At 46.5% G+C, this 27,833-nt stretch overlaps 1 protein-coding gene across 1 annotated transcript in view; it reads right to left on the reverse strand.

Moving 5' to 3' along the window:
- LOC119460577 (zinc finger MYM-type protein 4) overlaps positions 1-27,833 on the reverse strand; it is an 82,925-nt gene that overhangs the window by 21,148 nt on the left and 33,944 nt on the right. The window contains exons 13-16 of the mRNA XM_037721537.2: positions 19,814-19,907; positions 8,124-8,287; positions 5,931-6,153; positions 353-475 (exon numbers count right to left, since the gene is read on the reverse strand). Coding sequence (XP_037577465.1) covers positions 353-475; positions 5,931-6,153; positions 8,124-8,287; positions 19,814-19,907 — 604 coding nt within the window. The remainder of the gene's footprint in view (positions 1-352; positions 476-5,930; positions 6,154-8,123; positions 8,288-19,813; positions 19,908-27,833) is intronic.

Below are 27,833 nucleotides of genomic sequence, written 5' to 3' on the forward strand. Positions count from 1 at the left end.
TTGTTTCAATTACTTTAGAAAATACTGACAGAATTGAAATTGGTCTGTAATTTGATGCTATTTCTGTGTACAGAACACAATCCTTCCTGAATGTGCTTAACTGTCTGTGAAGTAGCAATTCCAGTTTTTCCAAAAGAAGGCATCTATTGACACTACTTAAGTACCGTCTACACATCAACCAGAGCATACCACATATCACTGAGCATCACTTTGTAATGTTATACAACTGACTGGTGTTATACTTTTTCCCTGATATCCAACCTAGTCAATATGCCAAACAAGACATCTAGTCAATACTTTCTAAAGACAGCCAGCCCCATTCGATTCAAAGGTGGCCTTCAGGTCTACTCACGCTCTCCGGTTGGGTCATGAACTTGGCTGAAAATGCCGTGGAAGCAGCCAGTGAACATTTCATACTGAGGATCGGCAAAGATGTTATCTTGGCGTCCTTGCTCATGTAGGTACTGTTGTATTCCTGTAAAAGATAAAAATACAATGGTTTGGCATCTAGAGATGTACAGGCGAGCAGCACCCAGCTTGCAAGGCTGATTATCCTGTATCCAGCCAAGTCAACACATCTACAAGGAGCCTCCAATACATTTCTCACAGGACTGCAGCAGTATGATGGAGCCAGGGAACATGCTATTATGCAAACATGTTAACATCACAGGTAGCAGGCTCAGTGAGGTTATAACCATCAAAAATGTGTTGGGGAGCATTGTACTAAAAAGGTTCAAATGCAACATGCAGGATCAAATTAATGAGTGCGGATAGTTTAGCCCACTCATAGTAAATCCATTCACAGTTAGACAGCAGTTATAACAAATGTGTCACTTCCCCTTCCACTCTATGCATATTCAATGTAATATGGCTACGGATGCAGAGCAGCAAACAAAGTAAAATACATTAGAGTCCCCTTAGGACAATCTCTGCTATGCCAGAATCTCTTACAACTGAACAGTTTGGGGACCTAAGTTCAAGCTTCCATAGATTCAGTGCACTTCTGTTGAGCTTAAAGGTTGCTAAGGCTTCCAAAATCCCTTCATTATCAGCTTAAATGCTGTCCACTGTACAGCAGATATAGTGAAGAAAAATACTGCATAGCCGAGGGAGAAATCTGTCAACAAATAAGCTCTCAAACATGTGGCCAACGTTTAGTGAAATACAACCAAGCCACAGCTGTTGCCAGGCCCCATAGTGCATCTGCATCCCCCTTAGGTGGAAGATAGACAAACACTCTGACAGACACTTGCATATGTGACAACTGATTTCTCTACAATGTCAAGTCTCACAAGCATTGGCCACTGCATTGGGAGAGAGAGATGCACTGTCTGTACAGAGTTAGTTTTGCTGATAATACTGTCACCTCAGTGAACTTAGGTTGCTTTGGACTTTAAGAAAAAGAACTTGTCATAATGCCTTGTTAACAATATTCCTTATGCTCCAAAGTTGCCTTTAGTGCAATCTTAGCAAGTTTCTCTGTCAACAAACTCTTCAACATAACAATGTGGTCATCAGCGAAGATAATAATCTTTGAACTCTAGCAGCGGCTTACACATTACTTGCATATCATTACCATCATCAGCCCATTTTATTATATTTTATTTACTCATTTTATTTTGCCCATTTACTGGATAAGCAACACACTGACATATTGATATTTAACAATGGCCTCTTAAAAGATCGATTTGTAGTCAAGGGCAATATATCTAATTTAGAGGTGTGCGAATATCAAAATTTTCGAATATGAATTGAATACGAATGAATATTCAATTGAATATCGAATAATGATATGCACATGCATTTATTAGCAAATTGGGTTAATTTGTTATGCTGGACATTGCAATTACATTGTCAATGTTAAAAACTAGACTAGTAAGCCGTTATACTAAGACATTGTGCTAGGGATGGTAATATCGATGAACGATTAATCGACTAAAAGTACGCCGCAAAACGATTAATCGTCATCGATGTGTACCTTTAATTTAATCGGTTTAATCGATTAAAGCAGTTCGATTAATCGTTTTCCAGACAGTGACTAAAGTGGCGTGAAAATATTGAAATCGTACTGTAGAATGCGGAGTACGAGCAACGACCGCGCGGCTGCGAAGACCGAGAGCGACTGTCGACTGTTTTCCCGAGTCATGTCGAGCTGGCCAAGCGCTTCCCCGCTTTACGCGCACGTCACACAGGCTGCCTGAGGCCCGGAGAGAGGCCGCCCCCCTGGAGGAAGAAATAAACTAGGCGAGAGCATTACGTGAGGCAGCTAGTCTTGGCAAGCGAACTCACCGTCAAGCGATTTCCTTCGCTTTTTACTTCGCAGTAGGGTCAACACGTGACCCTGAGTGACAACGTATTGGCCGATAATGTCTGGTTCGCAGCAGTTTCAAATCAGTGCGCACCCGTACAGCTGCGCTGCTGCCCTGCACCCGGCAGCATTAAACCTACCATGCGCTCTGATGTGGCGATCACGTGTTGCGCCATTGCTTCTTGATGTCAGTCGTGCTGCGATGTTCTCTTCTAATTATTCCTTCCTGCATGCCCACCCTCCTCAGTAAGCGCCATTTTTAACATACAGGGTGTTCATTTTTAAGTTTTACGGAATTTTTAGAAATCGCCTGTGACAGGTAGCATAACTTTATCATTGAGCTGGGTTATTCGATGAGGCGCAAATTCGCGCGAGAAATCGAAACACATATTCAACTAATTAACAAAAAATCACTGATTAACTTCTTAGCTAATTACTTTACGACACATATAACAATTTACGAATTGTAGCCGGTGATCTTGTCAGGCATATCCACTTGCAATGAATTTCCAGAATGACACCAGTTTGGAGACATGCGCCATCATACTCGCCGTAAAAATGCACTGTTGTTCCACTTAATTTTTTACCAAAATGCATTGAAGCACAAAAGTAACTGTAACGTTCATGTATTTCGTCCCACACTTTGAGAAATAGTATCTCGAAACTGGTGTCATCCTGGAAATTCATTTCAAGTAGATGCGTCTTGCAAACTCACCGGCTACAATTCGTAAATTGCGATATGTGTCATAAAGTAATTAACCAAGAAGTTCATTAGTCAATTTTTGTTAATTGGTTGAATATGTCTTTCGATTGCTCGTGCTACTAATGTCCACCGCTCAACGATAAGAATTATGCTACCTGCCACAGGCGATTTTTAAAAATTCCGTAGTAGTCACGTAGTAGTTACGATGAAGAAAACAGTCGCAAAACTGTGAATGACGAAACGGACTTTTTATTGGGCGAGCCTGTGCCCACAAAAGCAAGTTTCACTCGAAGCACAACGATAGCGGCGAACACAATCGGCGATCGGCGAAATCTGATCAGCGGCGAAGCGCGTCGGCTTTTATACATGAGTCATCGAAGGTTCCAGAGTAATCTCTGGTACCCGCATGTCTTCCAGAAGGTACTAGAAAATTGGCGTCTCTCATACAATCAGATTACATAAGCGTCGGTGACAACTGACAACGGATAGAAGCATCGATAACGTTGGAGAAAATTCCGATACATGCAGGCGCTTCCTGCGCCGAGCGATAACGTTTAAGGTGGCGGTCCGGCAGCACCAGCCCCCCGTTTTGAGTACCTTTGGAGCAACCGCGGTGGCTCTTCTACTTAGGATATAAAGTTGTGGTATATACCATAAAATGCTTAATTCTTGTATATTCTAACTATAGATAATATTAAGAAATTGATTAATGTGATTTAGAAATAAATGTTCAACAACAAGCATGAGATGCATGGTTTTTGCGAACTGTGTCTCAGTTGTGACCATATTTAGAAGAAATTACCGCATTTACTGCATTGCGGCTTGCTCTGTAGCTTTAGGACATATTTATTTCCTAGACGCAGCAAAACAATGTTAAATTTTTTACTTTTTGGATAATTTGCTTTTGAAGTTTGCAAAATATTGCAACTTCTGTTGTAAACAGCCCGGCAACTACACGCTCAAGGAAGCTAAATTTTGGACAAATTAGAGATCAAGCAATTTCCAATTGGGATGCAAAATTTCATTTATGTACCTTCCCTGGCTTTCCTAATAATGCGACCGAAATTAAGCAATACTTAGAATTCTGGTCCTACTTTTGCCCATTTTTGCGGGAAGGTACTAAAGCTACGAAGGTGCGGTGTAAAACTAATAAAGGTACATGAATGAAATTTAGCGTCCTACATGGAAATTCCTTGAACTCTAATTGTCCAAAATTTAGCTTTCTAGAGCATGTAGTGGCCGGGATGTTTACAACAGAAGTTGCGATATTTGGCAATCTTCAAAAGCAAATTATCCAAAACGTAAAAATTCAACATTATTTTGCTGCGTCTAGGAAATAGATAAATATGTCCTAAAGCTACAGAGCAAGCCGCAAAGCAGTAAATGCGGTAGTTTCTTCTAAATATGGTCACAACTGAGACACATTTCGCAAAAACCATGTATATCATGCTTGATCTTGAACATTTATTTCTAAATCACGTTATTCAATTTCTTTATAATATAAATAGTTGGAATCTACAAGAATTAGGCTTTTTTATGGCATATACGACAACTTTATATCCTAAGTAGAAGAGCCACCACGGTTGCTCCAAAAGTACTGGAAACGGGGGGCTGGTGCCGCCGGACCGCCACCTTAACATTTGTTAGCCGGTGAAAAGCGGTCACCGGGGAAAGATAAACAAGTACACGTGTCAATATGAACACTCTGTATATTGCTTATTCATTCACTAGTCACTAGTGGCAATTATAGTTGACCTCTAAAAAATTAAACATTACTCTTTATCAAAATTTATACGCTTGTATGTCTTATCCTGGTTCCACCTTTCAAGCGTTAAAATAGGTACTTACGTGAATAGATAACTGTGTTTCAGCCTTTTTAAAGCGCCCGAAAAAAAAGTCGATTAATCGATTAATCGACGAAAAACCCCGCATCGAAATCGATTAATCGATGATACGCTAAAGCGACGAACGATTAATCGTTAATCGATTAAAACATTTAATCGACCATCCCTACATTGTGCATTTGGCTCATGTTAAGTTGGAAAATTTAGTAATTCCCACAAGCTGTGCTCGCCAGCCTGTGCCTTATTATACCGCATCAAATGCCCGTAAACTCGCAGGCATTTGACCCTGTAACAGCCGTCACTCATTGCACTTGCTGCCAAGCAGTAGGCTCAGAATTGAGGGTGGCACTGTGAAAAAGAAAAGAAAAGAAAAAAAAGAAGAAGTGCATCCCGTGCCCCTTGCTACTGAGAGGCTGGCTTTCCTACAAAGTTTAGCCGTTTAGTCGCTAAGTGTGCTTTACAGACAAAATTTCACTAGCAGCACGAAATCATTGCAAAATGCAGCACGGAATCGCCTCCATATTCTTGCATTAGATAGAAACAAATGCTAAGAACTGTGTTTGCTCCTGCACGGCCAGCAATATATTCGATTTGATTGGAATATTCGTACCCAACCGAATATTCCAACCCCCCCCCCCCATCTTCGAATCTCTATTTTTCAAATCGAATACGAATATAAAAAATATATTCAATAATATTCGAACTTTACTAATATTCGTACACCACTAATTCAATAATTGCATGGCACTAAGGCGGAAAATGTACTCGGTTTTTCTTCCCCCCTAAGAATTTCATGTTTTTTTTTCCTTTCGGTGCACACACCCAGTAGCCAAATTCGATTGTTATAACCGAAAACACTGTATTGGAGCACTGTAGTAGGCGGACTATTTTACGATCAACTACATACCAAAGTTGACGGTGCATCGGCTGCTCATTGTTATATCCGATAAATTGTTAAAACCGGTGCCGTTATTAGTGAGTTCGACTGTATGCGGGAAGTTGAGAGCAAGATACAAACAGCAGCTAAGGGCACCTTTCTTTATGAGGAGGCGCTTCCACAGTCAAGTGAACTTACCAAGGCACTGGAGGTAGATGCGGCATGGGGAGGGAGCTGTGCCATCACGCTGCCGCACTTCCTTGATGAAGAGACAAAGCGCGTAGTTGAGCTCTTCGGGAGTCATGCTCAGCAGGTTTGTCTTGAAGAGCTTCAGCTGCCGCTTGCCCGAGAGGGAACTTTTCTCGAGCTCGGCATTCTTTCTCTGCACCCAATCCTGCCAGGCTTTCACAGCTGCTGCAGACTGCACACAGTCAGAAGGGAGCAAGGATAAACTTCACCACCTATGTATGGCACTATTCTTGCTACACAAAACTTTTGGCATAAAATGCTCAATAGTACAGTCGAATCTCGATAATTCGAGCTCGAAGGGGCCCGAAAATTTGTTTGAATTAAAAGAAGTTCGAATTAACGGAAGGACGTATTTTGGAAGTATTTGAGCACCATAGCAAGATGAACGAACGGTGCGAGTCGTGAAATTTCGCGGCGCGCAAGTGCATAGCGAGTTGCGCCCACGCCGGCCAACGCTCGGTTCCCGATAATGGCAGAAAACAAAACTTCAGGGAGCGGACGGCTCTGACAAGGCGACGGGGGTGCGCGCGCGCGCGGAGACCCAGAGACCGTCGGAGGTGAGGGAGGAGGGCGGCAGGAACGCGGATTTGGCCTCAGCAGCTTCAATGGCAGTGGCTTCGGTGGCTCCCCTCGCTCTCCCTCTCAACTCCCTCGCATCTCCCTCACCTTTGACTGTCTCCGTGCATGCCCACTGTCACTGCCGGTACAGCCGGTTCGGCGCAGATTAGCCTCCTTGAAGTTTCGTTTTCTGCCGTTATCGGGAAGCGAGCGTTTGTCGGCGTGGGTGCCGACGCCGCCGGTCCGGCCGGCCCGGTGCCAGCTTAGGGTACGGCCACGCTAGCGGCAAAATACGGGCGCGTCATGCCGCGGGTGGCAAGTTGCCGCGCATCAGCACCTTGCCGCGAGGCCACCGTGGCAAGCGCGTCTCGCCGCGCGGCAGCGCGATAAGATGTCCCGCGCTCTCCGAACGCGCGAGCAACACCGTGAGCGCTCGTTGTTTCATGCGAGAGACGATGATCGTCGATTGAAAACCCGGCGCGGACCGGCGGCGGTCCGGTTGTGATGGCTTCGTGACGTCACCCTCGTCGCTCTTGATTGGTTCTTCATCTCGCGGCACGCGGCATTTGCCGCAGATATGGCTCTCGAACCCATTTTGCGCGGCACGCCGCAAAACCTCGATTCCTGCCGCTTTTGCCGTGCGCTGCATGACGCTTTGCAGCGTGTTTTTGCTGTTAGCGTGGCCGTACCCTTAGGCTTAAGTTTCATTTTCTGCTGTTATCGGGAAGCGAGCGTTTGCCAGCGTGGGCAGTTCGTTGGCGGGACTGGGCCTCCGCCGCTGCATGAAGAGGTCTCTCCTAAGCTTTTGCTCTATGGCGGTGTCGGAGCAATGCCGGTCGGAGGCGCCGCCGCATCATTCGGCGCGCTGCTGAGAGCATTGTCGGTCCGCGGTATGTTCGAATTAACCGTCGCAAATGCTTTCGCGTTCGAATTACGGAGCATTTTCGCCCATTGAAATACACATAACTTTGACGGGACCAGAGCGTCAGTTCGAATAAACCGGCTGTTCAAATTAAGTGTGTTCGAATTAACGAGATTCGACTTACAAGTACAAAAGCTTACTTTGGTTGGCCTTGTCCTTCAATAAAGTGCAGGGTCAGTGTTTGACTCTCATGATTACCAGTATGCTAATTGCCATATAAATCATTGTCTGCTTCCCTAGTGCTGACTCAGTGATTCATCATGTTTGTCAGGCCACCTACACAATCCCTGCCATTGACTGGCATGGTGGATATGCTGCTGTGGGGCATTCTAATGGTTTCTGCTGGAACTTGGGAGCAGTGCCGGAACAGCAAAGTCCACACTTAGCTTTTGGCTTCGATAAAGTTGGGAATACCCAACACAGTGAATGGTAGGTGCTATCAACACTGACAATCACAATGATCCGACACTGGTGTCAAGGGCTGCAACAACAGCAGCAAAATAAAGGCAAACAATATGAAGTTGCCCAAAAGGGCGCAAAAATAAAATAAATTGGTAGGAACTGTGCACCACTGCTAGTACACATTTCTGCCCTTTAAGCTTTAAAAATAACAGGTGAAATGGTGACAACAATGCTAGAAAAGTCATATCATAGATACTTACATCCAATGACTCATGGGTTCTCACTGCCTCTTCTGTAACTGGGCTGCATTCAGACGTCTCCATTTCATCTTCTGATGTCCGCATCTTTTTACTTGAGAAATCCACATCAGCTTCAACAGATGCGGCCCTTTTCTCAGACTTTACACGAGAGGGTTCATCTGAAGCTGAAAAAGCAAAAGTCAGACAAGCGTTGTTTCTCCAAGAATGCACTAAAAGAAAAAGATTTTCTATTGTGTTAAGAAAAAATTCAGGCATGTACAGAAAAAGCTATACAGACAGAAGAAAAATTTATATGAAAGAAACACTATTATATAATTCTCCTGGGGTAGCTTACAATATTCACAACATCCAAAATTTGTGTCATTGAAGTCAACTGAAATTTACTGAGAGGCAGCAGAAAGGCATTTGTTTAAATTTATATGTGATTGAAAAAACCTAGCACAACCTCTGATTAAATTTTTGGACAGGGTGTAGGCCAGAAAAATGCCTGCATAATCAGGCAGTTTAAAAGTTAACAACTAATAAGAAAGAGAAAAAACATAATTGCTTTTCAGTGTCGTCAGCGCAGAAAGCATCGATAGACTTCTGTACAATGTGGTACATGAGTGTGGCAATACTGTATTTACTTGAATCTGATGCACACCTTTTTTTGCGTGACAATGGGTTCGAAAATTGCCTGTGCGTTACAATCGGACATGAAACCGAAACCGCGTTTGCGGCGTGGGCAACAGCTTACCGGCAGAGTCATCAGACGCAGCGCCACCACCATCATAAAAATGACGACAAAGCGTGTTTTGCGAAAGATTGCTGTTGGTTTTATTTTGTGCTTAGCTACGATATAGAACGTTATTCACAGCCTATCACTTTCACAAAATTTCGCACGGTTTGGCACCGAATGTGTCAGCGTAATCAGCCACCAGCGTTTCTGACGCTGTGCCAAGCTTGCTATCTGCGCACAGTGCCAGGAATGCTGTCAGCCGCATACTTCTACAAGTATGATGCAGAGTCTCGCGAAAGTGGTAGCAGTATCTAAAATGATCGCTCGAAAATATCGCCCCTGTGTGCTTTATACTTGTGGCCAATGACTGAGAAACGGCAACAATAACGTGCCGCTTTAATTATTAAAGCTCATTAAACCTTTTTTCACATCTCTGAGAGTAAATTCTGCACATCTCGTTTTTTTTCTGATCGCAAACGTGGGGGAGTCAGTGATATAGTCAGGGGAGTCAGTGATGCTACATTATTCTTTTATGAATCTGTGTCATGTTATACGGGCGTCACATGGTGCACTTTTGGTCGTGAACGGGCCCAATTGGGATAGAATTTTTAGGTCGTGGTTTGCTCCCTCCAGCGATTGGCTCCTTTGCTCAAGCTACAGGAGGGAGCCAAGCGTGGTCGAGAATTTTGATCTGGATCAAGCTCGATCCTGATCAAATGTGGCCGTGTGACACTGATATTACATTCAGGTGCATTTTTATTTTTTTACTTTGTGTCTGCAGAAATTGGGTGCGCGTTAGATTCGGGGGCACATTAAGAATTGGGAAAATGCTGTATGCAGGGTTCGTACACAATATTTGGCTGGAAATTCAAGGACATTTCAAGGATTTCAAGGATGCAAAAAGGCAGAATTCAAGGAGTGTTAGCGTAATTTTATTTCCTCACATGACTTAGGAAAGGAGCCCTATTTTCGCATTAATTTCTCTTTCAAGAGCTGTTATCTCCGCTTCTTTTTCTTTGGCTGTTCGACGGAAACTTCGTCGCCTTTCGCCTTTCTTGTGGCTCTTCAAGGCAGATTCCCCCATCGTTGCAATGTCGACCGTCTTCTGACATAATGCGCACATTGCTCGATAAGGATCGCTTGGTTCCGGTCTCACCCAGTGACGATAGTCCGTATGTTGCAGCCACGCAGGCTGAAACTTGCACTTCCCGCCTGGCATCTTGTCAAAGTAAACACACAACGCAAACGCAAACTTCACTGAAATGGCGCGCACGAGGCCGACAAACGGCCCGACTATAGTACCTAAAAGACACATACTAGTATGCCGAGAGCGGGTGTCGCGGTAGCACCGAGTGTGATGCCTGCCGCCGCCGGCCGCTTGGTGCGCTGCACTTCGAGACTGTGCCGGACCATGCTGAGACATGGGCGGACTTCAGGCAAGAGACGACGCGAGTCTCCCCATTTGCCCGGCGATCTGCCTCTTATGTTCTTGTCCCAATCCGCAATACGTTCGGGGTCTGCGGACGCGCTGGGTAATGAGATGAGCCGTTTCTTTCCGCGTCTCTGGGAAATCGCTGTTTCGCGACCTGTTCAAAGTTTCTTTAGACAGACAAGTGCACACATAGATGCAAAAAACCCACTCACAATAAGAAAAGACTGCAACGAAAGCGGCAGCAAGGCGAGAAATGAACTAAGCATTGCAATCGACGCGTAGCAATCAACGCATCGCAAACGAACGCGAGTCGAACACCGCAGGATTTAGCATGGTGCCGACAGGCATCGCCGTCTGGTGGCCTGCGGCGGCAGGCATCACAGCCCGCGCCACCGTCCCGCGTTGGAGACTCTCGGTGGACGGCACACTAGAGTATATTCTAGGCACTATATGCAAGCCGAGCGAGCGATATGTCTCGCATTGGATTGGATTTCCAATGCATATTAGTTGCCAGACGACGTAGGGGCTGCGAGATTTAAAACCGAAACTTCCTGATGTTGCCCTTTAGTCAACACAGCTTGTTTTCATGGGCATTCGTAAGCGAAAGGGCCTTAAATATCAGCATGACTTGCGGAGGTACATCGTTAATTTCCTCTAGCGGAACAAATCCCATGGGATTTTCAAGGATTACAAGGAGCCCACGGGTATTCAAGTAGTTTCAAGGGCCCTTGAACTTATACTGTCAATATCAAGGATATTCAAGGATTTCAAGGGGCTGTGCGAACCCTGTGTATGTAACTGACATTTCACAATTTCCTTGTGCATAGTTGAACAAATTTGCGCAGCATGTATCACTGACTGCACATAACCAGTGGTTTGGGTCACACAGCAAGAAATTATTTGGGCAGTTTTTGCCAACACACTTCTCTAGTCCGCTCAGCAAGTGCACAAACAAAATTCCTAGAAGGCAGCCTGCAGTACATTGCATGTACATGTGTAACCCTCAGTGCTGGCTTGATTGCTATCGCAGCTTTGAAAGTGCCACATGGCAAGAGCTAGCATTCTTGTCAAGGTTGAACGCAACTTTTGAATACCACAGTGAAACATATTGCCTGTACCATTAGAGAAGCTTGAATTCCCACTTATCTTTGCTTTGGGTTAAATTGCTCTTAACTTTCCCAGTGAAAGTACAGTGCAGTCCACTTATAACAATATCAAGAAATTTTTAAAATCCCACCGTTATAACCAATCATCGCTATACCTGGACTGCTGTAAAAAGAAAAAAAAAAAAAAAGAAGAGAAAAAAAGTGCCGAATATACCTTTGTATCCCGAAACCAAATTTGACACTTGTGATAAGATATTAAGATATCGACGTTGTAGAAATAAGGCTGTGAAGAATAAAACGTTTATTTATAATTATAAATAGCGCCTCAATCGTTCGGCACACTGAAACAGAAATCTGCACTTGCTTTAGCAGACGTTTCGGATTGACAACGCTGTGTGCATCGTGTCCAGCTGCTGCGCGAACACTGGCGGCTATAATTTAGCGTGCATTAAATCAATGAGCGACTCGATTGACGACATTGCACTTTGGTTGAACATCGGGGTCAGTGTCAAAGACGGGCCATTGTCAATATCGTCATCACTGCCGCTGCTGTCGTCGCCTCCGTCGCACAACGATGCCGTCTGTCTCGACAACGATCGCCCTGTCGGAGATCTCTTCACAGAACGAGGCAGCACTATCTGCACTCAGAAACTCCTCCATCGAAGCACCACCTATTTCATCGTCGGTAGCTACATGCTCCCAGAGTTCGGCAATGTCAGCGGCTTCCACCGTGTTGGTTTCGCCCAGGGGCGTTTCGTCCTGGCGCACAAAGCATGCCTTTTCCGTAGCTCGGCACTGCCACTGCTTCTAGCCTTCATGATCGTGGTGCTCCCAGTTTTCATAATCGTCGATATCATCAACTAAACAAGATGGCGAGCAAGTGAATAAAAGATGAGGTGTGGTGATGACCAAGGCCTCTTCATTATTAGCTTAGTGGAGAAGCGGTACCCAGAAATCTATGATGTCACCTCGGCCATAAAACTGAGGATGTGGACAACAATGCGAGCTGGGACAACCTTATTCACAGGTGCTATGCTGTATAACCTCGTTGATACAATCCCGTTTTGTACGATTTCCTGGCGGCAATGTCCGCCATCGACAACAGAAACTATGACTCAGTAAAGCCACGCTTCGTTTTTACCGGTTAATAATACATTCCTGGAAAACACAATCTTTCAGCACCAACGATCAGTATACAGTGGAATCTCGATGATACGAATCTCACGGGGTCACGAAAAATATTCGTATTAGCCGAAATTCGCATAATCGAAACACAATTAAAACTAGCTAAATTAAGGGGGGACGCAGGGATTAGATCGCGAAAATCGCGAGAAAAATCTATTTTTGAAAACCACGCGTTTGGGTATCTGCAACGCCCAATCTATGATGCATCAAAATGGTTTGGCTGAAAACACACTGAAAGTGCCAGAAAAAGTTTAATTCGTCAGTGCGCATGGCGAGAAAACAGCTTTAAATCGCGCAAAATCACCGCAGTTCACGGAGCCATATCTCGTATTTCCCGCCACCGAGCGCCGCGCCGCCATTTTGGTATCGTTCGAAAGCTCAAAGTTTCATCATCCCGTTTCTCAATTCGTCCGTCGTCGCCAACTTGTAACAAACGCACAAACACCAAAGAAGCTCGGGTCTGCGATAGGTAGTCACACGGGCCCTCTGATAAAAGCGGGCCTCCGATTGGCTGCCGTGCTGAAAGGCGTCTCTCCTTTGGTTGCTGCTGTGGCAGGGGTAAGACGGCAACCGCAGTTGTCTGCTTCGTAAACCACGCCGGCGTCTTCACTTGACACACAGAATTCGGATTACTGAGAACTCCCAGGTTAGTGATGGATCGTCGCTCGTTGGCGAATAAACTTTGGACGAAGCACGCCTTCGGAATACAGAAGCGCTCCTACGGCAAGAAAAATACGGCGATTAGGGGGAGAAGCGGAGGCGCACCCGACTGAACGAGCGCAACCTTGCACCGTGGATTACGTGCCGCGCTATCTCGCACCGTGTGACTCCAGCAGCGAAACCCACAATCGCCCTGTGCCATCGGCACCGATAACGCAGCCGATGGAAGACGCGCCAACCAAGGCTCCCGCGCCTCGTCGTATGGCCGCGCGAATCAGCTGAGATCGTATCTCGGTAGACATAGCTCGCTGCGACTAGGCAAAATGGTGCAAAAAAGAACGCGGCCCGAAGCACGGCAGCCACTCCGCCCGATGGCAGGGGGAAAAGGAGGAAAAGCAACAAAAGCGCCACCGCTTCGAACTCTTCGCGCCCAATCGCGGCCTCCGCGCTGTCCAGTGTCGCGTCCGCGCCTCCGCACCAAAAGAGAAAGGGAGAAAGCGCGTGGCTGCGCGCTGTTCTCTTTCGCGGCCGTCGGTGGGGCAGCATTTATTCGTATCAACCGACGCGGGTCGAAAATCGATTCGTAACAACCGTTTTCTAGCGCGTTTCAAAGTAATGGAGCTCGGCCGGGACCACAGAAAAATTCGTATCATCCGGAAATTCGTATTAGCCGTGATCGTATCATCGAGGTTCCACTGTAACACCAAATTGCAATCATATACAGTTAAACCTTGATATAACAAACTTGACAAATTCCCGAAAAGCTTCCCTTATAAAGAGGATTTTGTTATATGTAGGTTCGGCACGAAAATTCGAAAAAGAAACGCTTACCGTATTTACTAGATTCTAACGCGCCCTCGATTGTAACGCACACCAGTTTTCCGTTTTCGTCGAAGCACTCATCCTTGGAATGTCACACCAGGTACTGGATGCGTGGACGCGTGTCGTTTCGCACAAGCGCGAGGCATCGGAAACGAAGAACGAGCATTACAATGGTGTCGTAGTGTCGTATAGTGTTACAGTAGAACCCCGCTATTACGTTCCCGGGTGCTGCGTTTTCCCGGATGTTACGTCATTTTCGGCCGGTCCCAGCACAGCTCCCATAGAACTCAATGCATGGGTAAACCCGCTGTTGCGTCGCAACTGTGGGTCCGTTCCCGCATCATACGTTGCGAACTGCCACCTCGCGCCGGCCCGAGCGGCCATTTTGACTTTTCATGTCCCTTAGCTTGGTGGCTTGACGATGGCATTGGCCGCCCAAAAGTGCCGGGGGCAACAACTATGACGTATTTTCGGTTTCCGCCAGCAAAAGTATGGCCCTTGAGATCCGTATTTGCTATCTAAAGATAGTGTCTATATTGCATTGTGGCCCTAAAATTGGTTTTGGCTCATAGATGTTCCGTATAAAGTCCAAGGGCGATAACGCAGTCGCCGCGCGCAGTATGCTGTATGTGCGAGTGAAAATGTGTGAGGGGAGCCAATGACCGCGTCTAAATCTCGCACGCGCAAGAAAGAAAAGCAGGGAGGAAGCGCGCCTTCTTCTGTTGCACTCGACGCACCGGTGAGGGAGCGAGGGGGGAGGGATAGTGGGCGGCGTTGTACTGTACTCTGGCATCAACTGCGTACTGCGTGGCGGCACGCGGTCGCGCAGGCCGTATCTTGAAAGCGATCTTCGTTGGGGCTGAGTCTAGGCAGTGTAGGTGCATCGGCGGCTCGTAGCTTTGTGCGTGCTGTGTGTTCTCAGCGCTCAGTTTGCACTGAAGCGATAGACAACAGCACGAAGGTCACTTCGCTCGCATGTGCAGCGGCGCTTCCACACGCCGCCAGCGTTTGACAGCGCGTGTCCGCGCTCATCGAGTGTGATGTGTCACAGCGTCTGCTAGCGCGTTGGCAACATCAACTGGAAAAGGAGAGTGCCGGCTTGGTGGGCTAGGCCAGCTGCAGCAAGCGGCAGGATCAGGTTTGAATGAAGGGAGGGGGAAAGGTCACGCCCGCGGTGTGAAGATCGCCGAATCGAGGGATGCAGGCCCGCCTCGCACACGCTACGCTCTCACGCATGCACACGTGCGCTCGCTTCGCATTCCGTCGCAGCGGAGAAGGTGCTTCCGGTTGCTGCTCGCGCAAAAATGACAAAATTTGGGGCGAAATCTCTAGGTTGTCAGCAGGGAAAATTCGTTATTTCGAGGGGGTCCCCCGGTGCCACTTCGTTACGTACGTCTCAAATACATGTGCTTCTATGGAGTAACGGCGGGGAATAGAAAAACTTCATTATATCCAGGAATTCGTTATATAGAGGTTCGTTATAAGCAGGTTTAACCGTAATACATTTTCCGGCCATGAAAGTGCACTAGGCCTATGTGACTGCGATCAAGAGGCGTAGGCACCCGCCATGACAGCTTCTCTGCAGTACTTGCTCGCCCATATCACCCAAAAATTCCGACATGAACTCAGTTTTCGCTTCCAGTACAAGAAAATCTCCTCACAGGTTGTTGCATTTCGCATTCACAGCTGTCGCCATCAACCCTATTGCAATAAGCATCTTCACCTATCTGTTTGACACCTTGTGTGGCATAGTGCCGTGGGAAGCGTATACTGCATGCTTTTAATAGGGAAACGCGTGGCGGTTCCCTGCTACGGGCAGCACAAAGTGAGCATACGGCATCATATTCTGGCGTCACTCACCAGCTCGATTTTCTTTTGGTTTCCCTTTGTCGGCTTAAAACACTTGTGAGCATTATATTTACCCTTCATCTTCTCATCTGTACATACTCATCATCACGACTTGAGACCATCGTTGTGGGGCTTTGGCTATAATAAAGAAAAAACTTGCAACCTAACCATTGTCTCATAAGTGGTGGAGGTGCTGTCCGGTCCTTCAGTCCTCTCACTCTACCAGTCATTGCCTAACTTCACCTAGAACACCTCCCTGGAGCTCTGTTCGGGTCGCCGCCTATACCAACAGCAGCCCAACGTGGCAGCGCCCGTAGCAACCCCGGCTGCTATCCCTGCTTGGACGGTCACCACCCCTCAGAGTGTCTCACAGTAGTTTGGGCCGTACAAAAGATTTGACCATATCTCTATGGACGACATTTCACTGTAATTACCGACCACCACGCCTTATGCTGGTTATCACCCCTGAAAAATTTTTCTGGACGCCTTGGTCGATGGATACTCCATTTGAAAGAGTACAATTTTGATGTGTATAAGTCTGGCAAAAAACAACACGATGCTGACACTCTCTCTCGCTGCCCCCTGCCACTTTCATCTTCGAGAGACTCCCTTCATTCTTTGTCACATGATGATGACGCCGCATCGTCGCTTGTGTCATCATCACTAGCCGCTACTGACCGGGTATCTTCCCATCATTGCGCTCAGTTCGCTTCATGTCAACGCGATGATCCATACTGCAGCCGGATTATTCAACGCCTCTGTGGAACTTCCCCTCCACCTAATACCTGATTACGTCACCAACTACGGCAGTTTAAACTTGAAAACACTGTGCTGCACTGTTATGTTTATAATACAGATGGACACAAGTGGGTTACCGTTCTACCATGTTCACTGCGTTCACAAGTCCTCGAAGCCTTTCACGACGACCCATCTGCTGGCCACTTGGATTTTCACAAAACATACAGCCTTACTAGGGGCCGCTTCTGGTCTGGCTTGTCTACCTTCGTGGCCAAATACATCACTTCGTGTGCACTTTGTCAACGCCGGAAATGAACCACTTCACCCCCTGCTGGCCATTTACAGCCACCACGTCCGCGAGACACCTTTTGACGTCGTTGGCATAGACCTGGTCGGCCCTCTTCCCATAACACCAGCAGGTCATGGATGAATCGTGACAGCTGTTGACCATCTCACACGATACGCAGAGACCACTCCTCTACACTCGGGTTCTGCCTCAGACGTTGCTGCCTTCTTTCTGCAAGCCATTGTGTTGCATCATGGTGCATCTTGCGTCCTGCTGAGTGATCGCGGCAAGGCTTTTATGTCTATAATGCTCGAAGACGTATTGCGAGCTTCTGCCATGGTTCATAAGACAACATTTGCCTACCATCCCCAAACAAATGGGTTAACAGAGCGATTCCATCGCACACTGACGGACATGATATCGATGTACATCGAACAAGGCCACAACAACTGGGACACGATTTTACCATTCGTGACGTTCACTCATAACACCGCGGTTCAACGAACTACTGGGTACTCCCCTTTCTACCTTGTTTACGGTCGTTCACCAACGTTGACCATCGACGTCTCATTCTTCAGGAGTCTAAGCCACGGCCGGGCCGGCCGCTCGCGCACGGGGAGGAAATTAGTGTGAGCATTATATTTACACTCTGTACATTCTCATCATCACGACTTGAGAACATCGTTGTGGGGCTTTGGCTCGGGACAATAAAGAAGAGACTTGCGACCTAACCGTTTCTTGGCCAATCCTCCATAGTGGGTACGAGCCACTCGCGAAGGCAAGTAAGCAAGCAAGCAAGCAAGCAAGCAAGCAAGCAAACCGTTGTCTCACACACTATGCAATAGGGAAACAACAAAGCATGTCTCGCGTCGTTCGGGCCCAGCAACCTGAAGCGCGTTTGTGTCTTGTGCTGCAATGATTCTTGCCAAGCGCGCACATCAAAAGTTCCTGCCAATATATCCCACATGAAGACGCTGCTGACGGAGGTCGAATTTGAGGAGTGCAAAAGTAAGCTTGCTGAAGCCGCAAAAGCTACAACGCACATCTTGGGCCACCCCAGCTCAGCATGCATCGGCATTTCGTATAGCAACAGTTTGCACGAAGTTTCGCATTACGTAGATGTCAACTACAGTTGACTCTGCCAAACATTTTAGTGCCTTTGGATCATACGAATTCCCAATTAGTAGTACATTTTCTGTCACTTTTTTTCCGAAATGCATGAACCTATACTGTATTTGCGACATTGCGCATGTGGGTGATATCTCAAATGCTGTATGAGGCCTTTTTTGTCCTCTAAAATTTTGGAGCACGATCAAATGACACATACATTTCAATGCTGTGAAACTGAACTACAGTCGAATCTCGATAATTCGAACTTGAAGGGGCCCGAAAATTTGTTCGAATTAAAAGAAGTTCGAATTAACGAAAGGACATATTTTTGTAGCATTCGAGCACCATAGCAAGATGAACGAACGGTGCGAGGTGTGAAATTTCGCGGCGCGCAAGTGCATAGCGAGTTGAGCCCACGCCGGCCAACGGTCGGTTCCCGATAACTGCAGAAAACGAAACTTCAGGGAGCGCACGGCGCTGACGTGGCGACAGGGGTGCGCGCGCGGATACTGTCGAAGGTGAGTGAGCGAGGAGGGCGGCAGGAAAGCGGATTTGGCCTCGGCAACTCCGCCGCTTCGGTGGCAGTGGCTTCGGTGGCTCCCCTCGCCCTCTCTCTCAACTCCCTCACAGCTCCCTTACCTTCGTGCGTGCCCGCCAGCACCGCCGGCTCAAGGCAGATTAGCCCACTCCTTGAAGTTTCGTTTTCTGCCGTTATAGGGAAGTGAGCGTTTGCCGGCGTGGGTGCCGACGCCGCCGGTTTAGCCGGCCCGGCACCAGCTTCGGCCGCTCCCTGAAGTTTCGTTTTCTGCTGTTATCGGGAAGCGAGCGTTTGCCTGCGTGGGCAGTTCGTTGGCCGGACTGGGCCTCTGCCACTGCATGAACAGGTCTCTCCTAAGCTTTTGCTCTATGGCGGTGTCGGAGCAATGCCGGTCGGAGGCGCCGCCACGTTATTTGGCGCGCTGCTGAGAGCACTGTCAGTACGCAGTATGTTCGAATTAACCGTCGCAAATGCTTTCGCGATCGCATTACCGAGCGTTTTCGCCCATTGAAATACACAAAACTTTGACGGGACCAGAGCGTCAGTTCGAATAAACCGGCAGTTCGAATTAAGCGTGTTCGAATTAACGAGATTCGACTGTAGTGTGTTTTCCTAAACATCCTGGGATGTCACAGCATGCCTCAGAATGGCCAGACCATGCAGTGTTTAAGTTCTTGTGTGATGCCATTCCCCACAGCTATGATGGTTGTTGGCACTAGCATGGACTTTCATGGTTTAATGCTCGTGAATTTGACGAATTATCCAGCACGTATCTATTTCATTGGCGTTACAATGTGGATGTTTCCTCAGCTCGGTGCTTACAGAATGCAGTAAAATCAGAATGCAGATTGTACAGATAGCAACTGTGGCATTGGCAATGCAGGGGAAACAAGGGATGTAGGAAAGGTCAGAGAAGCTGATTTGAGCAGATTGATGCTCCAAATCATCGGGCTGAGCCATGAACCAAATGTCCCAATGAGAGGTGGTGTGACACACCCCTATAACAGCAAATGGGCTGACTACATTGAAGCTTGTCTCATTACAATGGCAGTAAACCCAAAGGTGCCAGTACCTACTCACCACGCAAGGCAATAGGCATAGCTTGTGGATTTGTAACATCCCCAATGGTGTGTTCAGGTCCATCAAAATTTTTAACACTGCATTTCAGCTAAGGAATCTTAAGCATTTAAACCACCATGAAATTTGTATTGTTCGTGTCACCGAGCCCCTAATGCACATTTATTTACCTTTGCTTTCCGAAGGTGGCTTCGTTGACGATTCTGCCATGGAGCGGGCAATGGCAAGCAAGACTTCATCGAATTTGTCATTTTTCATCTGTTCCTGTAAATGTACGAAGTAAGGAACTCTGAGACAATAAAGAAATTAAGTAAAACCACAGAACGTGATAAGCAATAATGATGTGGTACTATATGTACATGTAAAATAGAATGTATAAAAGATTTTGAGCCAAGCTTTCTCAATAGGACAGATTGTAGATAATAAAATAATGCACCAACAGCTCCACCCATGTTACCATCTACCAAACACAAGGTTGTCATAGGCCATGTGCAAACAAAACAATTGTACAGATCAGTCTGGTCCTTCACAATAATCTTAACCCCAAGTCACAACCGAGTACAACAAAGTGAAACATTCACATTAGCAATTGGAGTGTCTAAATATGGTATATAAGCGTAAAAGGAACACAAGTAATAAAAAAGTTCAGCATGTATTGATATACAGATGTTAATAAGACACCCTTTATGAAGCAGAACTGTCAGAAAATGCAAATTTGTCACAGAGCAAAGATCTTGCACCATTCCTATTTTCACACACTTGTGCTCCGAGAGAAAAATTTTAAATATGGCAGCACAACCAAAACATTATGGCAAGTAAACTTATAAAGTTGTGTCATGAAAGAATGTGGAGAGCTTGACTACTGGAAGGACATTACTTTCTTCTAGATATTCGATTGTTTACATTCTGTCACCAATATTTATTTGGTTCACGACCTGGGACTATACCTCCTAATTTTTTTAAAAACAATATTTCAACAGTTTTCCATGGCTGCATGTTAAATGCAGCAATTTTAGCTATCTTAATGTCACATCCCTTGAGTTTTACTTCTCAGCACATTGGGAGCTCAGTGGATTGGCATGCGTGACTCAGGATAAATTTCAATGTCGAGCTTCACTTTTGAAACAGCATACAGTGTTCTGGCAGCATGTTTTACATTTGGCTGGTCAAAATCGAGTGCTCAAAACATGTTCACCCAGCTCATTTAGAGCGTCATGCTCCAGCTTGAGCATTTGAAGACGCTCTCACCTTTCAGCTGAGAGCACGACCAACAGCTGACAACATTTTGGTCACACAGCTTGTCCGATTGCTTTGGGACACTTTGGGAACAGCTGAGCATTCAGCTCAGACAGGCTCCAATTTCAAGCGGGCTCTGCATTGTTGCAAACCAAGTGAGAGCGTGGCAGGAGCCAGTCAAATGTGCCATTAGATGTTTCATAAGAGACGCTGTGCCATGCCTCTGTGAAAACTGAGAAATGTGAACCACTATGCATACATCTGATATGTTCACGGTGCACAGCTCCTGCTCACTCTTGCACACAAGTTCATTACCACCCAGAAATCTTGCTTCAGAGAATGTGCAAATGCTGAAAACAAAAAAAAGCCGGCAAGTTTGCACTCAGTCGTGAAAAGCTTAGGCACAGCGAAAGTGAAATCCTTAAGTCTTAGTGGCTGCAACTGCTAGGTTTTAACTTGGTTGCTGGGTCTTAACTTGGTTTAACTTAACTACGCATGTAGGGAAGGTATTCTCGAGCAATCATTTTCGGAGGCACCTTCCCTTTCGCGACATTTCGCATGACTAGCGCTGGACGCGTCAGCGTCTTCGAGTGACAGCGTTCCTGGCATGCCACAAACGCAGGAAGGCAGGCAGGCATGAGCCATGTCTGTGTCGGGCGAAGCGAGCGCGCACCTGCGCCGGCGGTTACTAGGCAACGCGAGGTGACGTCATCGCTACTGCTTCGGCGCATGCGCGGCTATGCAATGTGGGCTGCGTGCTGCTATGGTGCTGCTACAATCACTTCCTATCTTACTCTCCTTTTCTCTTTCCCTCTCCCAAGCATTGCACGCGCCGTGTGCTTGCTTTATTTCCCTCTCCTTAACATCCCATGTCAAGGCAACATGTGCACGGCATGAAGAGGAGGTGAGGAACACGCCGCTCCATGAGGTGGTTGCTAGGCAACGCAGTGACATCATAGCTCGGTGAGGTTTTGCGACAGCAGGCGCCACTTTTTACAGTTATCTAGAACAGCTTCGCTGTTAAAATTGTGCAGAAATAATCGGCAAAGATTGTCAATGTAAAGCAAATAGTCGAACTATTCTACAAAGCTATTCGGTTTATTAAATGCACTTGATGGCGTACATTAAGGGTCCTTCATTTTCGGGTAAAGCCCAACAATCCCCGATTTTCGCACACCTAGAAAAATGTGTGAAAATCTGGTTAAACCTGACACCTCCCCCCCCCCCCCCTTGTAGTTTGCCCTTTCCTAAAGGATAATAATGAATGCAGGTCTTACGAAACTAATGAACGCTGCCCATCTTGTGTGAGAAAGTGGTTAATAATAGTAATACAGTAATACCCTGTTAACTCGAAGCAGTAAAAACTGTAAAAAACTCGAGATAGCCGAGTTCACGAAAATATAAAGCCAACATGACACCTTTCCAATATGGCGCCAGTAACCACTGACTTCCTCACAAAAGCACAATGTACCAAGAGCGGTACTTTTAGTAGACCATTTTTGCAATATTATGTGCGACCCAGCAACTGACACGTTGGTCGTATATATGCAACGGCGAACCTCATACAAACAAGCGCAAACGCAGATGCATGTTGACACCATGTTGGAAACCGAGTCAGGCTAAAAATCTCACGAACCGTGCTTTGCTTCCCAAAGTTTTCGACCGAGGATAATCTCCACAGAGGGTCGTTCTGACCACTGATAAAGCGCGAAAATGAACTGCATCGGATAAACCATCGCTACAAAATCATGGCCCTTAAAAAAATGGGTAGGGGGTGGGTACATACCAGACATTTGGCACAAGTGCAACGCGGTTTCAATAATTCAGGTCGAAGCAGTTGATTCTCGAGCCATTTATTTTCCACAAAAGAAACTTGTAATGCCGGTCTACTTGGTGGCTGCACTCAGTATGAGGAAAGCGTTCTCAAGCTTGACTACAGCCAGCACAGCCGTGCACAACAGCTGCCTCCGAGCACCGTGCATCGAAGCACTGCCGTGCATGGCTGGCGTGTTTACAAGTGGCGGCGCGCGCTCGCCTCTGGCCGACGTTACTCTTTCTCACACTCTTTGTGCGCATCAGCAGTCGTAGCAACGCTCCGCCCACGTAATCAATGGGATCAGCCGGCCGAGAAGGCATTGGGATAAAATTGCAGGCCTGGGCCGGTATTTTGTAGCGATGCGTTATGCTTTATTCTGTGCTAGTCTTATCATCCACCGCTCACGGCGAGCTGATCACGTTGATAACGTGATCAGCTCTGATCACGTTGATAACAGGACCATCGCTCTGATCGCTGGCCAAGTGCAAAAAGCACGAAAAGGCATTAGCATCGGAAAAGGCATCGCTATAAAATACCGGCCCTGGTTTCACTTTTTGGCGATACCACAGCTGTGCAAAAAAGTAAAACATTTCGGTACTGCCTTTTTTTCCGCATTTTCGCAGTCTAGGTTTCGAGATATCCGGAGTTCGGCGCAGTGGTGTTTCGAGATAAGGGGTGAAAAACCCATGGAATTGACACTGTGTCAGGGAAAAAATTTTACTCATCCGATAATTCGAGATAACAGAGTTCGAGTTAATGAGTGTTTACGGTATATGGAATAGTAATATATAATATACAGGGTGTCCCAGCTAAAAGTAGCCAATGTTTTAAAAATGACAGAGTGTGCTAGGAGGCTCAGACCAACTCAGAGGTGTTGAGGATCGCTTGTCCTAGTCTGTGGTATTTTTTTCGTTTTGCAAAGTCAATTAATTAGTATAAACTAATTGCCTAACTTTTTAAATATTGGCTTAACCAGGACAGTGCCAATACGAAAGTTGTAGATCACATTTAAAAATGGTCAACTGAAGTGTTTGCAACTAAATACCATTGATGGAGCTTCTTGTAATTGCCTTTAAAGAAAGCCTGTGAAATACAAAAACAAGCGCGTGTTAGTGCCGCCAGACCACAGGTGGCACTGGCGTTTCCAAGAAAAAAGGTCTACAATTGAAAGTGCTATTTGCATACTACAGTCAACTTTCGTTAATTGGACCTTTACAGAATTGTAGCACTGAACCGAATTATGCGGGAGGTCACATAAAGGGGCAGAAGAAATGTCGAAACACAGAAATGCTTTATTTGGCAGTATTTAACCAATTCAGATGCACCTCGAAGTCTAATTCAAACCCAATTTTTATAGATTCAAAGCAGAAAACAATGTGCACCCCTATCTAATGCACACAGAATTTTACAATTAAAAAGATGCAGCATGCCTTTAGTTTCGGCAATCAGAAAAGATGAAACCTCAAGAATTTATCTTTACAGAATGAAAATTTATATACACATAATGTCTATTGTCGTCCCTCTGACACAGCTCTTTATTGCTATGGACTACAAACATGTCCTCCATTTACTTCACTAAATTTTATATTGCCCATTCCTTGAATGGGCAACAACCATCGTGAGAGGGATGGTGGTCCATGCCTAAACTACCATTTCTTGGTTTCCGGATCAACTTCACCGGTTCACCATACGACACAAGACTCTAGCATACTGAGAACATGTGATGCAGCTCGCTTGCCGCTAGCTTAGCAAGTAAAATAACCTCTTTTGAATGAGCTTTCGTAATCAAAGTAGCGCATTGTTGTCACCAAACTACACAAAAGCTTGCTGTGTTATCATCTTGTGATTATAACGGAAATGGCACTGACTAACAGTAGGCTATTGCCAATGCTGCAAATGTGGTTTTTTTAACGAACAGCAATCGCTCGTTATACCGAAGTCAGCGGGACGGCAAAAAAATTCGTTAAAAGCGGTAATTCGATATAAGCGACCACTCGAGAAAAGCTAAAGCAGTAGAGCTTTAATTGCACCACAACTGTGAGGATGTCAAAATACAATGTATTCAGCAAAGCAAAACTTTATTCAGGTGCAAAAAAGGCAGTGAGCTTTGACTGTTTCAAGTTCTTACCGGGCGCGAGCAACCCCTGCTCTAATTTGACCAGGCACTGCACGAGGCCGTGGTCGCCGCCCATGTATTCAACCTTATTTCGCGGCAGGCGTAGGTACTCCCCCGTCTGCACCCTAGTTGGCACTTCACGTGGCTCTTCGTCCTCGTCAGGGCCACCAACAGTGTCAATTATCTCTACATCCGTCGCTGGGGCGACCACGGGAGCAGCACGCACAAGCAAACATGGACACATCTCGCTCGATGACCGCAGAAACTCAGTCAACACGTTGGAGTGAGGAGGCGCTGCAATAGCAGCGAGCGAATTGACCTTCGTATGCCTCTAGCTTCAACGCGAACTATAAGCGGCGGAAACAAAACGCGCAGGCGGACTCTCTCCCCGTCGCAGATCGTTGTCAAGATAGGGCTAACGCGATCGTATCGCCGAAGTGGATCATTACAAAATACGTCCTGCTTCGGTGCACTGAAACCCTTCCGCGTTGCTTTGCTGGCAAAAATTCTCTCGTGTTTGCGCCAGTCCCGCACGCAAGTTTCGGGTTCTCCGAACGCCCAATGCTGCCCGATTTCCGTCCATCTCCACACACATTATCACTTTCCTTTTAAATGCAGCACCATAATGAACTCGGCACTTCATGGTATCATGCTGATAGAGCAAATGCAGAAAAGGGGAAGACAGACGCACGACCTACTGTACTACTGACCTGACCAGCGAGCAGAACGCCAGCGCGCCTGTTCTAGCTCATATTTCTGCCACTAGGAGCCTTTGGCACTACTAGTTACCCCATCTGCGCCACACTTTTACTTTCGTCTACAATGTTTGCATGGGTATGCACTCTGTACAACTAAGAAAATGAGCAAAAGTACATTGCTTGAGTAAAATCAACAATAATGGCGCACCGCTACGTAACTTTGTGTAAATCACGGCAAGGTAAGACGCCTGGCATATGCCTTACTTACATTGAGTTCCCGCTTTACGCACCTGGGTGAAAAAAGTGGATCAAGGCATGCAGTTTCTAGAAAAGGTGAGGCCAGTGGCGCACCGACGGGGGGGAGGGTTCGGGGGCTGTAACCCTCCCCCCCTGAGGCCGACTTAACCCCCCCTTTTTGTTTAACCCCTTTTCTTTCCTTGCGCATTTGAGTACTACAACTAAGATGTAAGACGCGCAATCGTCTGCAAACTCGCAAAAAGCGCATTTTTTGACAATTTCCCGTGAAGAAATTGAAATTAGTGCTGTTTCGATGGTATTGGCAAACTGTCAACCCCCCCCCCCTGGCAGAGATCCTGGATACGGGAATTCTGTCGAGGAGTACGACTTCAAACACACTTGGAAGTACCGATAGAGTCTAGTACTGAGAAGGCTTCGAGCACACCATCACACTTCGCAGCCGCTACGGCTACGAAACACAGGAGTGCCGGAGTCGCACTGCGCCCGATGCAGCAGCAAGTCGAAAAAAAAAAAAAAAAAAAGCGAGGCCCACAAAACAGGTCATACTCGCGAAAAAAGCTTAGCGAAGGTGACAGTCGATACGACAAGCCACAGCTTCCAATACAGAAACTGTGCCCGCCGCATCGACCCGAAATCGTCGTTGTCTCTGGGGGCGCCACTTATGTACGGGTGGGTCTCTATGTTGAGATTAACGACAACCAGTGACGTCCGGCCGTCGTGAGGCCGTCGTGAGGTCGTCCAACGACCCGATGACGAAGGCAACATCAGAGTGAAAAATGTCCTTACTCTGCAGACAATAAAGGTTACGGCACACACCCCCATCTCTATGCGCCCCTATGTAAGTGGCGCCCCCGCCCACCAGCAACGGTGTGACTTTATTAGGAATTTTTAAATATAATTTCGCGAATATAACCACTTTTCCGTAAAAATTCAGCTGGCATTCGTAAAATCGTAAGACGGGTCCAAATTCGTACATTTTACGGAAAGTTCGGAAGAGTTGGCAGGTATGCAAACATTACAATAAATCAAAATATGCCTAAATTTGAGCACGTTGCGTGAATGAAGCCCTTGCAGAGCGCGCCCGCGTGTCCTGTAACTACAGTGTACTAGCTGTAACCATTGCACCATCGATGCTCCGGAGCGGTAACTCGAGCGCCCCCTTAACGGCGAAGTCTGGAACTAGAACCGGTGCATGCGGCTCCATAGAGAGCCGCCAGCTGAGCAGGTCAGTATTTGAGTAGGTCGTGGACAGACGACTAATGCCTAAGCACACGTACGACAGCACATGGAGGAAGCTAGGGCAGCTAGGCTCAAAGCGCATACGAGGCGGGCATTTTGAAATGCCGATGGCAATATGGTAACGCAGATTTAGGGTCGTACTCGATTCTTACGTGCAGGCAATTTTTGGACCCGTTTTATCGGAAAAAAGTGCACGTTAGATTCAAGTAAATACGATAAATATGGTAATCCTTCATTGCAAACAGCCGTTTGTCACTTGAAACTCTGCTGAGGGCAGGCCAAAAAATCAATAATACTTTCTTGCGGAATAGTTGGTTCATACTTGAATTATGGATGTGCTGTGCAAGATGCACAAGAAAAGAAAAATAGGACAGGACAGAGCACAGCGTCCTGTCCTCTTTTACAGTGGACAGAACACTGTGCTCTGTCCTTCTTCTTTCTGGGGTTTTACGTGCCAAAACCAGTTATGATTATGAGGCACGCCGTAGTGGAGGGCTCCAGATTAATTTAGACCACCTGGGGTTCTTTATCGTGCACTACAACGGAAGCACATGGACGTTTTTGCATTTCGCTTTCATCGAAATGCGGCCGCCGCGGCCGGGATTCGATCCCGCGATCTCTTGCTCAGCAGCGCAACGCCTTAGCTGACTGAGCCACCGTGGCAGGTTGCCCTCTGTCCTGTCCTCTCTTTTTTTTTTTCTTGAGCATCTTGCACAGCACAGTTATAATTCAAAAATCAAAGCTTTCAGCGAGAGATAGATAGTGCGTTGTCGATGCATTGTCCCTTAGTGCCACCAACACTGACACCATTGGGCCAGGTGCATGTG

This window comes from Dermacentor silvarum, chromosome 8, assembly GCF_013339745.2.
Source record: "Dermacentor silvarum isolate Dsil-2018 chromosome 8, BIME_Dsil_1.4, whole genome shotgun sequence".
Taxonomy (NCBI): Eukaryota; Metazoa; Arthropoda; class Arachnida; order Ixodida; family Ixodidae; genus Dermacentor; species Dermacentor silvarum.